Source organism: Hordeum vulgare, chromosome 2H, assembly GCF_904849725.1.
Source record: "Hordeum vulgare subsp. vulgare chromosome 2H, MorexV3_pseudomolecules_assembly, whole genome shotgun sequence".
NCBI classification, from domain to species: Eukaryota; Viridiplantae; Streptophyta; class Magnoliopsida; order Poales; family Poaceae; genus Hordeum; species Hordeum vulgare.
This window is the reverse complement of record NC_058519.1, coordinates 642,547,901-642,565,157: the sequence shown is the minus strand read 5'-3', so window position 1 is coordinate 642,565,157 and position 17,257 is coordinate 642,547,901. Positions and strand designations below refer to the sequence as shown.

Here is a 17,257-nt window from a genome sequence, read left to right as displayed (position 1 = left end):
GGGAGTAAAACATTCCACCATGGATGGTTTTTGATAATTAATAGTAAGACAAAAAACTATTTTACCAAGAGGGTAACAATTATTTAGTAAGACATACATCATGGACTAGGATAGAAGTAAGGGGGTTGTGCCCCTTTCCTCCATGGTGGATCAGCATCTGTGTAATTCACAGCTTTTCTCGTACACTAAATGAACGTATATGACAACCACATAGGAAATGTCCAGTTCAGATAGGGTAAATTATAAAGTATATGATTAGCTATACTTTTACAAATAAAGCATTTAAGGACCCTCGAGTATTGTTATATCAAAAAGAGGCTTTCGCCCCGCTTTATATATATAAAGCAACGACCAATCGAGCTCAGATATACAAACAGACGCCACCACAACACATGCACACATTCAAGGCTGGATACATAGGCGCTGAGTGCAACAACACTATCCCAGGTACTACAAGAGCAACCAGAGTTCTCAATCGTGAACACGTCGTCATGAAGAGATGAAGCCGCATACGACGAACCGTGTGCTCTAAGACGACGCCTTCAGGAAGATTACGACACCAGAATGCAATACAACCACTACTATCAAATTACTTCAAAAATATATGATGCTCCTTTTGATATAATTTACTGGCTAAATGATGTGTTCAATTGATAGTGTGCATATGACTTGCATCACTTTTATCAAATTTACCAATCCACATAGCAAATATATTTTTACGTTGCCATGGACAAAAGGCTAAACTGCATTAAAACAAAAGGCTAAACTGCAGTGCAACCTGACTAAGCCAACACCCTGATTGTAAGCATGAGGCAGATGTAAATTTAGGTCGACTGCGAAGCTGTAAATTTAGGTCGACTACGAAGCTTACCCTAAACCCCATGGCCGTGGTTCAGATGAGGAGAGCGGCGAGGGAACCGTGGAGAACGACGGGGAAGCGATGTCGCGCCAACCAACTACCTCCTATTGCAGTTGGAGGATGAAGACTCCGGTGGCTCCGGCTGGCACTCCACCCCCCGAACGGCACCGCGTAATTGCAAGAGGGGTCATCCTCTCGATGCTTGACCTTGGATCTGTACGCCCATCACCTCCGCCTGACTTGTCGCACCTCCGAATCCGTCCGCTCCATCGCCCAGAGGAGATGCTCAATGGACTCGACGGACTCCTGCACGACTCCATCCCGGGAGTAGATCTCCGCCCTTTCGTCATTTCTGATATGCTTGGACATGGCCTTCACCGTCCTCGCCAACTCCCAGTCGTTGTTAAACTAGGAAAGGATCTCCCTCAACCTGGCTAACTTCGTTTGGTCGCCATCGGTGATGGTCGTGATTATTTCACATAACCCCATAGATCTACTTGTAGCGGGATGAGGAGAGAAGCGGTGCTGGCTTTGGACGAGGAGATGAGAGATGGTGGATCGGTAATGGAGAAGAGGAAAAGGAGCGAGGGTTTTCTAGAATCGAGAAGAGGGAGAGGGGGTGGTTTTCCAATGGGGAAGTGGGAGAGGAACGTGCAGCGATGGTTTAGGATTGGACGAGATGACGGTGCTTTATGATTGGACGATGAAACCGGCTTTGACCGTCAACGCGCTTTGAGTTTTTGTTCTTCTGTTTGATAACTAATAACTACAACCGTGGTAGTGGACTACATGTTGTACGTGAAAGCATTCTATGGATATTATTTTTCTGAATACAAAAAGAGATAAGGCACTGAAAAATAAATAAAAAAGGAAAAATAGTATAAACCTGGCACACTTCCTTTGTTTCACACCTAGTACCCATGAAATTTTTGAAACTTGGGATACAGTAAATGATTCAAATAGCTCTTCACAAATTTAAGCTAGCAGGTGGAAGGTTCATGGCTTCTAAGGCACATGAGGTGGCTCATGACCATAGCCATGACATACGTTGCTCAAATGGCCTCAAATTTGGCATGTGGGTGATTCGTTGCATGTCAATGAATCTTTACATTGGTTCTGCATGGTGGAAACATGGTGATTTTTACTATTTCTCCTGAATGCATGGTCTTTTTTTGCAAATGATGTACCAACAATACACTACCATTATTAGACAAGCGTTTGTGGTGACAAAGTGCACCACATGAGCATCCCAATAAGTTATTGGTTGGGTGCAAAAGGTTTGTACATAGCACACATGTTAGGGTTGACCAAAGTTTGACCAAGGCACCGTAAATTTAAAACAAAAGGGGAAAATAGTACAAACCTGACACACTTCCTTTGATTCACTCCTAGAACCCATGAAAATTATGAAACTTGGGATACAATAAATGATCCAAATAGCCCTTGACAAATTTAAGCTAATAGGTGGAAGTTTCATGGCTCCTAAGGTACATGAGGTGGCTCATGACCATAGCCATGGCATACATTGCTCAAATGGCCTCAAATTTTGCACATGGGTGATTCATGGCATGTCAATGAATCTTCACATTGGTTCCACCTATAGACGTGGAGGAAAACATGGTGATTTTTACTATTTCTCCTCAATACATGGTCTTTTTTTGCAAATGATGTACCAACAATACACTACCATTGTTGGACAAGCATCTGTGGTGACAAAGTACACCACATGAGCAACCCAAATAATTTATTGGTTGGATGCAAAAGGTTTGTACATAGCACACATGTCAGGCAGACATCTGCGTTGACCAATGTTTGACCAACACACTGTAAATTCAAAAAAAGGAAAAATAGTGCAAACCTGGCACACTTCCTTTGTTCCACACCTAGTACCCATGAAAATTATGAAACTTGGGATACAGTAAGTGATCCAAATAGCTATTCACACATTTAAGCTAGTAGGTGGAAGGTTCATGGCTTCTAAGGCACATGACGTGGCTCATGACCATAGCCATGACATACATTGCTCAAATGGCCTCAAATTTGGCACATGGGTGATTTACAACATGCCAATGAATCTTCACATTGCTTCTGAAAGGATGTGGATGTCGCCTAGATGGGGGGGGGGTGAATAGGCGCTTTAAAATAGTTACGGTTTAGGCTTGAACAAATGTGGAATAAAACTAACGTTTAATTTGTCAAGCACAAAACCTACAACAACTAGGCTCACCTATGTGCATCAACAACTTATGCTAAGCAAGATAAACAACTAAGTGATAGCAAGATATATGACAATAAACAATATGGCTATCACAAAGTAAAGTGCATAAGTAAAGGGTTCGGTTAAGAGATAACCGAGGCACGGGGAGATGATGATGTATCCCGAAGTTCACACCCTTGTGGATGCTAATCTCCGTTGGAGCGGTGTGGAGGCACAATGCTCCCCAAGATGCCACTAAGGCCACCGTAATCTCCTCACGCCCTCGCACAATGCAAGATGCCGTGATTCCACTAAGGGACCCTTGAGGGCGGTCACCGAACCCGTACAAATGGCAAACCTTGGGGGCGGTCACCGAACCCGTACAAATTGCTCGGGGCAATCTCCACAACCTAATTGGATACCCCGACGCTTGCCCAGAGCTTTACACCACAATGATTGAGCTCCGAGACACCACCAAGCTTCTAGGACGCCAAAGCATCCACGAAGAATAATATCTAGGGTACTAAGTACCAAAGGTAATAAGCTTCTCAACTTCTCACTTCCACGTATCACCGTGGAGAACTCAAACCGATGCAACTAATGCAATGGCAAGAACACACGAAGTGGTCAAGTCCCTCACACTCAAATCCCTCCACAACAACAAAATCTATGGAGAGATATGAGAGGAAGAACAAGGAGCTCACAAAGAACTCCAAGATCTAGATCCAAGGGGTTCCCCTCACATAGAGGAGAAAGTGATTGGTGAAGATGTGGATCTAGATCTCCTCTCTCTTTTGCTCTCAAGAACAAGCAAGAATCATTGGAGGGATTGAGAGTAAGCAAGCTCTAAGAATGTCAACAATGAAAGTAGAACATGAGCTCAACAGATGAATAAGACCAAGGGGGAAGAAGACCCCCTTTATATAGTGGGGGAAGGAATCAGACCGTTACCCCCACTTACAGCCCGAGCCCAGCGGTACTACCGCTGACCCTCCAGCGGTACTACCGTTGGCTCCAGCGGTACTACCGCTGACCCTGCAACGGTACTACCGCTGGCTGCAGCGGTACTACCCTGAGCCCATGGTAGCGCAAGGATACTACCGGGCCAACCACTGCCAAGAAAGTCTTCGCAAAAAGGTCCGACGTAGTACAGCCGCAAAGATGACGGTACTAAAGTCTCGGAGCGGTACTACCGCTGGGACAGCGGTACTACCGCCAGCTCTAGCGGTACTACCTCTAGGGCCAATGGTACTACCGCTCGCCACTGAAACAGCCATAACTTTCGCATACGAGCTCCGAATCGAGCAAACCCAAGCTTGTTGGAAATCTTAAGACCATGCAGATATGAAAATGCCAATGATATAGAGATGTGAGTCCTCTTATGAATGAAGAACCTGCAAAAACTCCAACATCGAAAACATCATAGTAGATGCATATGGACTCCGTTTTCGATGAACTCGAGCTTGTCATGAAGATGACCATAAGCTCTAAAACTCACAAAGAGAAACACCAAACAAGAACCAAGAAGTATGATGCAAGGATGCAAATGGTTTGAGCTCTCAACGAACGATATGATCAAGCTACTCACTTGAGAGCCCCCCTTGATAGTACAACAATCTATCCTAAACAAAAAACCTATCAAGGGCAAACCTATACCTTGCACCTCGTCCTCTTGAGCTAGATGATGATCATCTTGGCTTCCTCAAGATGGACCACCTTTCTTGATTGCGTTGGCTTGATGAAGACTAGTTGATTGCTCCCCCATACTCACTATGGGTGAGCCACTCTTCAGCATATCTTCACAAGTCCATTGCCACCACAATGGACGGCAAGCTTCAAGCATGATATCTTCGTGCTGATCCACTTGAACTTGCACACCGCAATCTTGATGACGATCACCACTTGACGTCATCCTTCATGGGTTGTATGAGATCTTCCTCTAGACGCAAGCCCATGGAAACACACCTAACCCCCACATAGAACTCTCACAAAGACCATGGGTTAGTACATAGATACGTAATGGACAATGCTTACCATACCATGGGATCACTTGATCCCTCTCGGTACATCTTGTATGCTTTGTGTGTTGATCATCTTGATTTACTCTTTGTATGTCGATCTTGACCAACCTTGTGTCTCTATGACCATTCTTTGGATAATACCTTGAATACCACCTTGGTCATCATATAAACTCCTTGAACCCAACAGATGGACTTCAAGAAGTGCCTATGGACAAATCCTATAAATATAACTTAAGGCAACCATTAGTCCATAGGAATTGTCATCAATTACTAAAACCACATATGGAGATATATGCTCTAACAATCTCCCCCATTTTGGTAATTGATGACAACCACTTCAAGAGAGTTTATATCAGGAAATAAGCATAACCAAGCGCACACATACAAAGCAATAATGCATGCGTGCAAGATGTAAATGCTTACGCGATAAAAGCAAAACCCTCTAAACATATCCAAAGTAAACTCTCTAAACTTCTCCCCCATTGGCATCGATTGCCAAAATGGACGAAAAGTTTAGAAAGCATTTCCTTTGTTTCACACCTTCAGAAAGCTTCTACCTATAGACGTGGATGAAAACATGATGATTTTTACTATTTCTCCTCAATACAGGGTCTTTAGCAAATGATTTACCAACAATACACTATCATTGTATAATCTGGCACAATTCCTTTGTTTCACACCTTCTACCCATGAAAATTATGAAAGTTGGGATACAGTAAATGATCCACATAGCTCTTCACAAATTTAAGAAGGAGAAACATTAAAAGATGAAAAATAGAAGAAAAAAACAGGAAAAAAGATTTCATTTTAAAATATTCAAATAAAAAATACAACAACAACAACAACCAAGCCTTTCAGTCCGAAACAAGTTGGGGTAGGCTAGAGTTGAAACCCATAAGATCTCGAAGCCAAGTCATGGCTCTGGAACGTGGATAGCTAACTTCCACGCATCCCTGTCCATGGCTAAGTCTTTTTCGATATTCCAAACCTTCATGTCTCTCTTAACGGACTCCTCCCATGTCAAGTTTGGTCTACCACGACCCCTCTTAACATTCTCAGCACGCTTTATCCGTCCGCTATGCACCGGCGCTTCCGGTGGCCTCCGTTGAATATGTCCAAACCATCTGAGACGATGAGGGACTAGCTTCTCTTCAATCGGTGCTACCCCAAGTCTCTCTCGTATATCGTCATTCCGTACCCGATCGTTCCTTGTGTGGCCACATATCCATCTCAACATGCGCATCTCTGCTACACCTAATTGTTGGATATGTCGTCTCTTGGTTGGCCAACACTCCGCGCCATAGAACATAGCAGGTCGGATAGCTGTCCTATAAAACCTGCCTTTTAGCTTTTGTGGCACTCTCTTGTCACAGTGTACGCCAGAAGCTTGGCGCCACTTCATCCACCCAGCCTTGATTCGGTGGCCCACGTCTTCATCGATATTGCCATCCTTCTGCAACATGGACCCCAAATATCGAAACGTGTCTCTCTCCGATACCACCTGCCCACCAAGGCTAACCTCTCCATCCTCGTGCCTAGTAGCACTAAAATTGCACCTCATGTATTCAGTTTTAGTTCTACTAAGCCTAAAACCTTTCGATTCTAGAGTCCGCATCCATAACTCTAACTTTCTATTAACCCCCGTTCGGCTATCATCGACTGGCACCACATCATCCGCAAAGAGCATACACCATGGGATATCTCCTTGTATATCCCTTGTGACCTCATCCATCACCAAATCAAAAACATAAGGGCTCAAAGCTGACCCTTGTGTTGAAAATATGCCCTATAGGCAATAATAAAATGGTTATTATCATATTTCCTTGTTCATGATAATCATCTATTGTTCATGCTATAATTGTATTAACAGGAAACAGTAATACATGTGTGAATAAATAGATCACAATGTGTCCCTAGCAAGCCTCTAGTTGGCTAGCTCGTTAGTCAATAGATGATCATGGTTTCCTGGTCATGGGCATTAGATGTCATTGATAACGGGATCACATCATTGGGAGAATGATGTGATGGACAAGACTCAATCCTAAGCGTAGCACTAGATCGTATTGTTCGTATGCTAAAGCTTTTCTAATGCCAAGTGTCTTTTCCTTCGACCGTGAGATTGTGCAACTCCCGGATACCGTAGGAGTGCTTTGGGTGTATCAAACGTCACAACATAACTGGGTGACTATAAAGGTGCACTACGGGTACCTCTGAAAGTGTCTGTTGGGTTGGTACGAATCGAGATCGGGATTTGTCACTCCGTGTGACGGAGAGGTATCTCTGGGCCCACTCGGTAGAACATCATCATGAGCTCAATGTAACTAAGGAGTTAGTCACACGATGACGTGCTACGGAACGAGTAAAGAGACTTACCGGTAACGAGATTGAACAAGGTATAGGTATACCGACGATCGAATCTCGGGCAAGTTCTATACTGACACACAAAGGGAATTGTATATGGGATTGATTGAATCCTTGACATCGTGGTTCATCCGATGAGATCATCGTGGAGAAAGTGGGAGCCACCATGGGTATCTAGACCCCGCTGATGGTTATTGGCCGGAGAGGTGTCTCGGTCATGTCTGCGTGTCTCCCAAACCCATAGGATCTACACACTTAAGGTTCGATGATGCTAGGGTTATAGGGAATTGTTATACGAGGTTATCGAAAGTTGTTCGGAGTCCCGGATGAGAACCCGGACATCACGAGGAGCTCCAGAATGGTCCGGAGGTAAAGATTGATATATAGGACGGATGGTTTCGGACACCGAAAGTGTTTCGGGCGTCACCGGTAACGTACCGGGACCACCGGAGGTGGCCCCGGGGGTCTACCGGAAGGGGGCAACGACCCCGGGAGGCTAGATGGGCCAAGTGCAAGAGGGGACCAGCCCCTAGGTGGGCTGGTGCGCCCCCCACACTCAGCCCAAGGCGCAGGAGGTGAAGAGGGGGAGAAACCCTAGGCGCTGGTGGGCCTAAGGCCCACCTAGGGGTGCGCCACCCCTCCCCCTTGCCCTGGCCGCCGCACCTCTCATCTGGGGGGGCTGCCGCACCACCTAGGATGGAAACCCTAGGGGTGGCACCCCCCTTCCCCTCCTCCTATATATAGTGGGCACTTTTGGGCTTTTGCAGACACAGTTTTCCCTCTCCCTCGGCGCAGCCCTGCTCTTCTTTCTCCTCCTCTGTGCCGGTGCTTGGCGAAGCCCTACCGGGAGACCTCGTCTCTCCATCGACTCCACGCCGTCGTGCTGCCGGAGATCTTCCCCAACCTCTCCCTCCTCCTTGCTGGATCAAGGTGCGGGAGACGTCACCGGGCTGCACGTGTGTTGAACGCGGAGGTGCCATGGTCCTGCACTAGATCGGAATCACACCGCAATCTGAATCGCAGCGAGTACGACTCCATCAACCGTGTTCTAGCAACGCTTCCGCTTAGCGATCTTCAAAGGTATGAAGATGCTCTCACCCCTCTCTCGTTGCTGGTCTCTCCATAGGAAGATCTGTATATGTGTAGGAAATTTTTTAATTTATGCTACGTTACCCAACACCTTGGTGTAGCCCTATTCTAATCGGAAAGTCATCGGTGTCGCCATCACTTGTTCGAACACTTGTCACAATATTATCATACATATCCTTGATGAGGGTAATGTACTTTATTGGGACTTTGTGTTTCTCCAAGGCCCATCACATGACATTCCGAGGTATCTTATCATAGGCCTTCTCCAAATCAATGAACACCATATGAAGGTCCTTCTTTTGCTCCCTGTATCTCTCCATCACCTGTCGTACCAAGAAGATGGCTTCCATGGTAGACCTCCCAGGCATGAAACCAAATTGGTTTTTGGTCACACTTGTCAATCTTCTTAAGCGGTGTTCAATGACTCTCTCCCATAGCTTCATAGTATGGCTCATCAGCTTGATTCCGCGGTAATTAGTACAACTTTGAACATCCCCCTTGTTCTTAAAGATTGGTACTAAAATACTCCGCCTCCATTCTTCGAGCATCTTGTTTGACCGAAAAATGAGGTTGAAAAGCTTAGTTAGCCATACTAACGCTATGTCTCCAAGGCCTCTCCGCACCTCGATGGGGATACCATCAGAACTCCGCCTATGTTGTCTCAGCATAGTCGGTCCCAAGCCCGGTAAAGGAGGAGGGTTGTGATAGACGTGACGAGCCAACGTGAAAAACCCAACCACTCTTATGGAGATGAAACCCAAAGGATTTCAAATAAAAAAATGAAATAAGAAGAACAAGCATTTAAAAAAGGAAAATGAAAATTTTGAAATAAGAAGGACAAACATTTTAAAATTTGTGAAGAGCTGTAAAAAAATTGGGATACAATATATATTTAAAAATAATAATAAACATAAAACAAAAAATATGAAACAAACAATAAAAAACATATATGAAACAAAATTGTTGGAGTAGGCATGTAGGTTAAACAACATACATGTATGTTGACGTAGATTGTGCAAGGCATAGATGAACAAGATCTTTTTAATTTTGTGTTCGGCTAAATCTACTAGATGTCTTTGTCATTTTAGTTGAGATTGGTTTTTTAATGTTTCCCATGTTGTTTGTCGACCAGCATGATCTAATTTTATTTTTGTATCTTGATTCAACTATTTGCTTTTTGCTATATGGCTAAATCAACAAGATATGTCAATCAGTGTTATTATAGATTGGTTATTTTTATGGTTCCCCTGTTGATAGGTATTTCCTAGTGCAAATAAAACATTACAGCATTGCACATTAGTTGTTGGTCAACCTCAAATAGGTTCCGTTGAAAATTTATGTCGCCACCTTAATAAGACAACTGAAGCAACTTCTAAGACGTTACAATATGAAATTAATTGATTATATAACTTATTTTACTTTTGAATGTGGAAGTAATAGATCACTTGCTTATAAATTAATTGAGCACTTGTAGTGTTTTTTTGCCTTACTGTTAGCTCATGTGAGCAAGTGTTATATTTTGTTAACAGAATGGACGAACTCAATGAAGAAATTGTATGCGGTGTTGAAAAATGGTACAAATTAATTGTCGCTCTATCTGCCGTTCAACGCGCTAGACTCGACGAAATAACATTGCGTAGCATGCTTCAGATACCATTGATTAAGATGTGGATACTTTTGATATGGTACATGGTTGAGATTTTTGATCCCAGTACGGGGAAATTCATGGTACAAGACTTGGTTGGGGAGGTGTGTCTCGGTGCTGTGAATGTCGAGTGCATCTTCAACTTGGAGAACCTAGGACCGTTGGCTGTAGACATTCTAAGTAAGGAAGGTGAGGATATCAAAGATAGGGTGGATCCTCATTTTTTGTGATAGATGATCTCATACTCGGCATCATTAAAAATAAATCCGCCGAGGATGATTTCCTTTCAAAAGTGGTCCTTGTCCTACTAGGAACAGTTATTGCTCCCATGTCGAGCAAGATTGTTCCGAAATAGTATTACGCGTTGGTGGACGATGTGAAACATATTTCCAAGATTAATTGGAATACTTCCACCCTCCGTGTTCTCCTCGGCTGTCTTCGCCTTGTCAAGAAATGTCCAGTTAGTTCACATATACAAATTAGATGAATGCAAGAGATCAAGTTGAAACACGACCCCTCCAAAACCCTAAAAACCCCTCTAAAAAAAATTAAACCCCAGTGCCTGGCAGCGCGTGACGCATGACGTACTTTAGGCTCGGTTGGTGGGAGGAAAGGGGGGAAACCCTAAGTCAGGTGGGCCTAAGGCCCACCAGGGGTGCGCCACCCCCCTCTCCCCCTCCTGGCCGCCACCCCTTCTCCCATCTAGGGCTATCGCCCCCTTTAGGGTGGGAAACCCTAAAGGGGGCGCCACCCCCCCTTCCCCCTATATATAGCAGGGTTTTTTTGCCTGTGAGGATACGGTTTTCCAACTCTCTCGGCGCAACCCTGTCTCTCTTCTTCCTCCTCTCCCACGGTGCTTGGCGAAGCCCTGTCGGGAGACCTCGTCTCTCCATCGACACCACGCCGTCGTGCTGCCGGAGATCTTCCCCAACCTCTCCCTCCTCCTTGCTGGATCAAGGTGCGGGAGACATCACCGGGCTGCATGTGTGTTGAACGCGGAGGTGCCGTGATTCGGCACTAGATCGGAATCACACTGCGATCTGAATCGCCGCGAGTATGACTCCATCAACCGCGTTCTAGCAACGCTTCTGCTTAGCGATCTTCAAAGGTATGAAGATCCACTCACCCCTCTCTCGTTGCTGGTCTCTTCATAGGAAGATCTGAATATGGCGTAGGAAAATTTTGAATTTATGCTACGTTGCCCAACAACCCGAACTCGATTGAGTCGGCCTTGGAACCCCATCCAGAATCGTCGATGTAGAGTTTGCCGTGGCGACTCTTCGTCATCCGACCGATCACGTATGCCTTAATCCATAAGAGATCTCCCTCTAAGAACTCACACCATCGTGCGTTGGCCCCAGGATGGGCGCCAACTATCGTGGTTTTGTCATGACAGATGTCCTTGTGAAAGTATTAAGTCTAGGAGCCATCATAACTAGGTGGTTGCTTGGATGTAGGTGATCAAGAACGAAAGACACAGATTTATCTAGGTTCGGCCCCTCCGATGGAGTTAAAAGCCTATGTCCTGCTTGAATGTTATTGATGATGATGATCTCGATTACAAGGGTACGAAATCGCTAACCTAGCTCATGAGTTTTTTTCTTGTATGTTTTGTTCCTGGGCTCTCCTTTATATAATAGATAAATCCCCTAAGGTTACAAAGAGTCCTGGTCGTATCCGCTAACCCGTGTTCTGGTCTGTCCCCTAACCTTCTCAGTTTACCTAGGCCTTCTCCACAAGCTGGCCCATGATCTACAATGAGCCGGCTACCTAGGCCTTCTCCACAAGCTGGCCCATGATCTACAATGAGCCGGCCCACGAACGGGTCTTCGTCTTTGACTTGGTGTCTTCAAGAATTGTCTTGTATAATCCAAGTCTCCAAGTCAAGGAATGGCATGATATATTGCCGGGTCATTCCTTGTGCCGGGTCATATCCGTGGGAAATATCCCCAACAAGAACGGTACATGGGATGATTTCTTTAGAAGACCCCTTTACCCACCTTTGTTAGATGACTGGCTGGAGCTCAAAACTATAATTGATTCATGTTCATTCTCTTGTGAACCGGATCAGATAACTTGGACTCTAGGGAGAAGCAACCGCTTCTCGATCAAATTAGTTTACGCGTGTTTGGAAAGATATATTGCCGTGTGTGATTACAGGTGGATCTGCTCCAAATTACCTCTTAAGCTACAATTTTTTATGACATCTGTTCCAAGATGTCGTTTGATGTCATGAAGAGGCGGAACTAGGCACAAAACCCTAGATGCTCTTCCGGTAGAGTAGGGGAAACCTCCCAACATCTCATCTTTACACGTCCTGTTGCCAGGGTGATCTGGAGAACAGTGGGTTGTGTCTCTGACACTGATTTATGCCCACACACTCTATGTCAATACTTTTTCTGGTGCTATATTTTTATACTTGATGGTGAAATTTTTATACCTTTGGTTTAGCTGCGGTATGATGTGCCATGTGGAATAGTCAAAATCGAGCTATATTCGAGAAAAAAAGAATTGAAGACTCCTTTTGATGTGGTCTTCTCTGCTTGTGGTTTTCTAACTTACTGAACATGTTTGATAAATGGAGCTTATCGCCAAGCAATGGAACGTGGAACCAAGATGCTCAGAACCAATGCATCAACTATGATGAGGACCTGCGCAGCCCGAGTTGACGCGGTGATGGATTGATGCCTGCATTCCTGGGTTGCTGCTTGCAGAAACTTGATTTGTTTTTGGACTGTATTCTGTTGATGTTGTCTCCTGCGCGAGCTTTGCTGTTTGCTCACTCGCGAGCCTTAGGTTCCGACTAGCATCATTTTGTTATTCTAAACTATATTCCGTTTAGGATAGTTGGTTCTGCAGGTGTCATTGGATTTTCGTTTCATGGTAAGCTGCTCAATGACGAGTGCTTGCGATGGATCTTGCAGGGATGTCCGAACTCGCTTTTGCCTTTCTAGTTTTTTTTATCTTTCTTTATAGACAATTGTATTTTCGTTATGAAAGTAATGAAAAAATAAAAAATAAAAAGAAAAAGAAGGACAGGGTACACGTGTTAAAAAAATGAAAGTAATGAAATATATCCGTCACAGCCGAGCCGACCAGGCAACCGTCAGATGTTGTGCTTGTACACGTGTCACCCATCAGCGCCGGGTACGCGCAGATTTTGATTTGCAGCCGGTATGCACAGAATTCGTTTTTCCCTTTTCGGGTACGGGGAGGGGCTGCAATGGTGGTAGGCGGAGAGGAGGGGATGAGCGTGTAGCTGCTTCATGGCGGAGACTGCCGGAGAGGGAGTGGCATCTCGCGTGGAGCTTGGAGACGGCGGAGGAGAAGGACGTCGCCGGTGGGAATGACGTTTTGCTAGTGCTATTCCTCCACTTCAGCTTATTTTACCGCCAGACACGTACAACCCACTCATTTCGCTTTGGACAACACAGTTGTTAGCGGGCCGACCGCAATGGCAACGCCGCCGCCGCCGCCGCCAGCGTTCGTGTACCGGATCAGCACGGGGAGCGAGTGGGCGGAGCTCCAGCGCACCGGCGGCACCCTCGGCGGCGACCTCGACCGCTCCACCGGCTGCTTCCACCTCAGCGACCTCGCCCAGGTACCCCCCACACAATCTCTTCGATTCCTTCCGTCTTTTACCCCCCTCCTATCCGGAAGTCCAGATCTCTCGGTTTTGTCAGATGTGTACTCTGCTACAGATTCTAGCGTGGATGAATTGTTCTGTCAGTAGATTTCCCCATGTATGGCTTGATTTGGACTTGGGGATTGACTCACGAGTGTATATGCTGCTGGGAGATGCCATTTCCTCTTATGGTTTCGTTGCTCTGGAATTGCGAACCCTTCTTCTCTTGTTAATTTTCTGGGTGGGTTCTTAGCCTCGTCCAGATCTTAGCTTCGGCTTATTGCTTTGATTATGCGCAATACTACATACTGAAGTAGATGTCTTTTCTGACTGATTCTTTCAGTTTGTTTATGTTGGTACTACCAAGTACTCCCTCCGTTCCTTAAATATAAGTCATTTTAGAGATTTCATTAGAGGACTATATACGAGGCAAAATGAGTGAATCTACATTCTAAAGTATGTCTATATACATCCGTACGTAGTACCTATCTCTAAAAAGACTTATATTTACGAAGGGAGGGCGTACTTTGTAATGATCCACAATACACTAGCAAGCAGTTGAAGAATGATTCATGGAACGAGATGTAGATCAATGCCGTTTAAAAGAACATTAACAGTATAGCGTATTGTACCAAAGTAACATAAAATTCAGCAAATTTCTTCTATTGAGAAATTAAATTGAAAATGATGTGTTTTTAGGCTGTTTTTTAAAATCGGGTATAAGAAGGTAGGCCTCATTCTACCTTACATATTCCCAACAGCCCGAAGTCTTGGGTTCAAAACAAGTTACAAAGCAACATAAATAAAGCGAGGAAACATAAAGAGGAAAACGGTCTTATTAGGAACGCTACAAGGTAGGGGCGAACACTCTGCACAAGAAACCAAGAAATCCTTTAGAGAATGGTTCTCAATTCTGTTGCTCCATAGCTTAGTCATGCTTGCAATCTGTTGCCGGAAACAGCCTGAGGGATGAAAATATGATCAAAATTCTGTTTGCTGCGGGCCTCCCAGAGTTGCATCATGCGGGCCGTGAAGATTATGTGCCAGTCTGCATAAAGGAAAGAATGGAAACCAAGGATTCAGCCAGAGGTAGGAGACCCAAATCTGTCCAAAGATCATGCGCCAGCTTTCATCACAGGATGATATGGTTAATTGACTCAACAGCGGGACAGCAGTCACAGAAACAGTTCTGAATATTCCTCCAACACTTTTCATATTTTCATGCGTATTCAGTCTTGCTCTGAAAGCAAGCCAAAGGAACACACTATGGAGGTGTTTGTTTCGGGGAAAAATTTCCATTACCTGTTTACGGTGTAAACAGAAGACATTAAGCGTGTTTGTTTCGTCTATGCTGTAATCGGCTGCCACCGTAAATGAATACAGGTCATCTTTGGATCGATACCACCCACACCCCTCTATAAATGATTCCGTTACCGCAGCTTCTCCTCCCATGATCCCCTCCTCCTCCTCAAGCAGTGCCGCCGCCTCCGGAAAGAAATCAGCACCGTCACCTCTCGAAAGAAATCAGCTCCACCGCAGTCGAGCTGGCTCCTCCCGTCTTCGATGGCCGGCGAGCCTTCTCCCCTTTTCTCGGCCCCGTCTCCCGGTAGCCATTGCCGCAGCCCCTGGTTGTCACCCGCCGTTCGCTGCCGCCCCAGCTCGCCCTCGTTGTCGGAGCGTTCATTACAAGGTACAGGCTCCCTCCCTCCTCCTTCCCCCATTCTTCTGTCCTCTCCTCAGTCCTCCGTCCTCCTCCCTTGTCTGCTCTTCCCATCCCTATCTGCTCTCCTTCTTTTCTCAACACCAGCCACAACAACCCCGAAGAAGACATCCTGACTCAGTTGCTTTACATGCACGAACCAAACAAAACAACGATTTATCCATTACATGCTTGTTACCAGCGTGATCTATTTCCCTTACCATTTACGTTACCACTCTCTAATCCAAACACCTCCTATATCTCTTAGGGATCACAGAGCACCAAATGTATTTAGCAGGAGACCAAAAGATGGCACACGCTGTGAGTAACCTGTAGAAGAAAGCAGTACATGGCTGTTTGCAATTTAACCATCCCAATCTCAGATCATTCTCGGAATTGTGGTCCACTACTTGAATGTCACAGATAATTTGGTGCAGTTTATCTAGTTTAGCAGCAGCAGTTGTGGACAGGTTAGGGTGTAGCATAATGTCCTGATCCCCACTAAATTGTGAGGCGACTGAACAAAGTGATCGATGGCAAAAGAAAAACGGGATGGAAACAAGAAAAACGGGATGGAAACCACCCAGCTGAAGTTCACTGATCAGTCCAAAAGGAGATGTGCAGACCGTCTCCCAATGAGCATGACCTAGCATCCTGGACCAACTGGATAAAAGGGACGTCTTCCATTCACTTTCTAGAACTGTCACATGTTCTGGTGTTGTAATATCTATGAGCACTGACTTTTACTGTACCAGCTTCATTCTAATAAGTGTTCGTCCTGTTCCAGGGGACTATATCAAAAACAAATTCACATATCATCCATGTTATTTCAATGGTGTGACTTGATCTGGAGTCTTTTCCCTTTTTTTTCCAGAAAATATGAATCATATGCATTCATCCTTTTTTTTTTTGTGTGTGCGTTGGTCCTTCTCAAAAGTCAAAGTTTATTTAACCCTTGACTTCGTGTAGGTGAAGATGACACTGAAGAATTATTTCCGTGGGCAAAATGATCTGTACCTGCTACAAATTGACACTGCCAAGGTATTAATCTTTAACATCCATTTTATTTCTTCTCCTATCAGTTTATTGTAGCTATTGAGGAAATTACCATTTTTTTGTATCTTCAAATCTATATTTACTATGGTTTAGTGTACTTATCTATATGGGTGTTAGGACACATGTATAAATTACAACAACATTACATGTACAATTTATTATTAATGTGTATCTTAGATTGCAGATGGCTTAATTTATGAGGCAGCTGATGGCTGTAACTATTTTCCTCATTTCTATGGCCCTGATCGGAGCTTTGCACCCCTTCAACTAAGTGCTGTTGTCAAGGCAGACAAAATAGAGCTGACGAACAATGATTTTACTTGCAGTCTACTTGATGGAGCACCCATCTAATTCTAATGTGTAACTGTAAGGTTTCACCCTTGGCCCTTGTTTCCATAATTTCCTTGTAAGTTCCTTGCCAAATTTATTGAAGAGAGGTTGTCCACATGCTTATGCTAGTAATGGAAAGTACACAAATTTAATGTCAACCTTAGAGGGCCATGAAATGGTAGTTATGCAAGGAAACAGGGCGCATAGGCGGAGCAGAGCCCTAGATGCACGATCGAACAACGCCAGATGCAAGACCAAATAAGAAATTAAATGTCTAACCAATGTTCGTACTTTGTGTCTTCGTTGCTATCTAATTAGGTGTCTTTTCACTCTCTAGGCCACATGTAGACATGTCCTGTCCTGTTCTTAGACTTG

General features: G+C 44.7%; 1 protein-coding gene across 1 annotated transcript; it reads left to right on the top strand.

The window, feature by feature from the left end:
• Positions 1-13,366: 13,366 nt before the first annotated feature.
• LOC123428256 lies at positions 13,367-17,040 on the top strand. The gene is made up of 4 exons (XM_045112446.1): positions 13,367-13,512; positions 13,607-13,773; positions 16,466-16,537; positions 16,730-17,040. The coding sequence occupies exons 2-4, from the start codon at positions 13,627-13,629 to the stop codon at positions 16,901-16,903; spliced, it is 393 nt and encodes a 130-aa protein (XP_044968381.1). The 5' UTR covers positions 13,367-13,512; positions 13,607-13,626; the 3' UTR covers positions 16,904-17,040.
• Positions 17,041-17,257: the final 217 nt, after the last annotated feature.

Excerpts from the sequence above, each read along its gene's own strand:
- LOC123428256 (XM_045112446.1), top strand. The coding sequence starts at position 13,627 with ATGGCAACGCCGCCGCCGCCGCCGCCAGCGTTCGTGTACCGGATCAGC. Across the intron at positions 13,774-16,465 it reads ACCTCAGCGACCTCGCCCAG|GTGAAGATGACACTGAAGAA; the intron begins GTACCCCCCACA and ends GACTTCGTGTAG. Across the intron at positions 16,538-16,729 it reads TACAAATTGACACTGCCAAG|ATTGCAGATGGCTTAATTTA; the intron begins GTATTAATCTTT and ends TGTGTATCTTAG.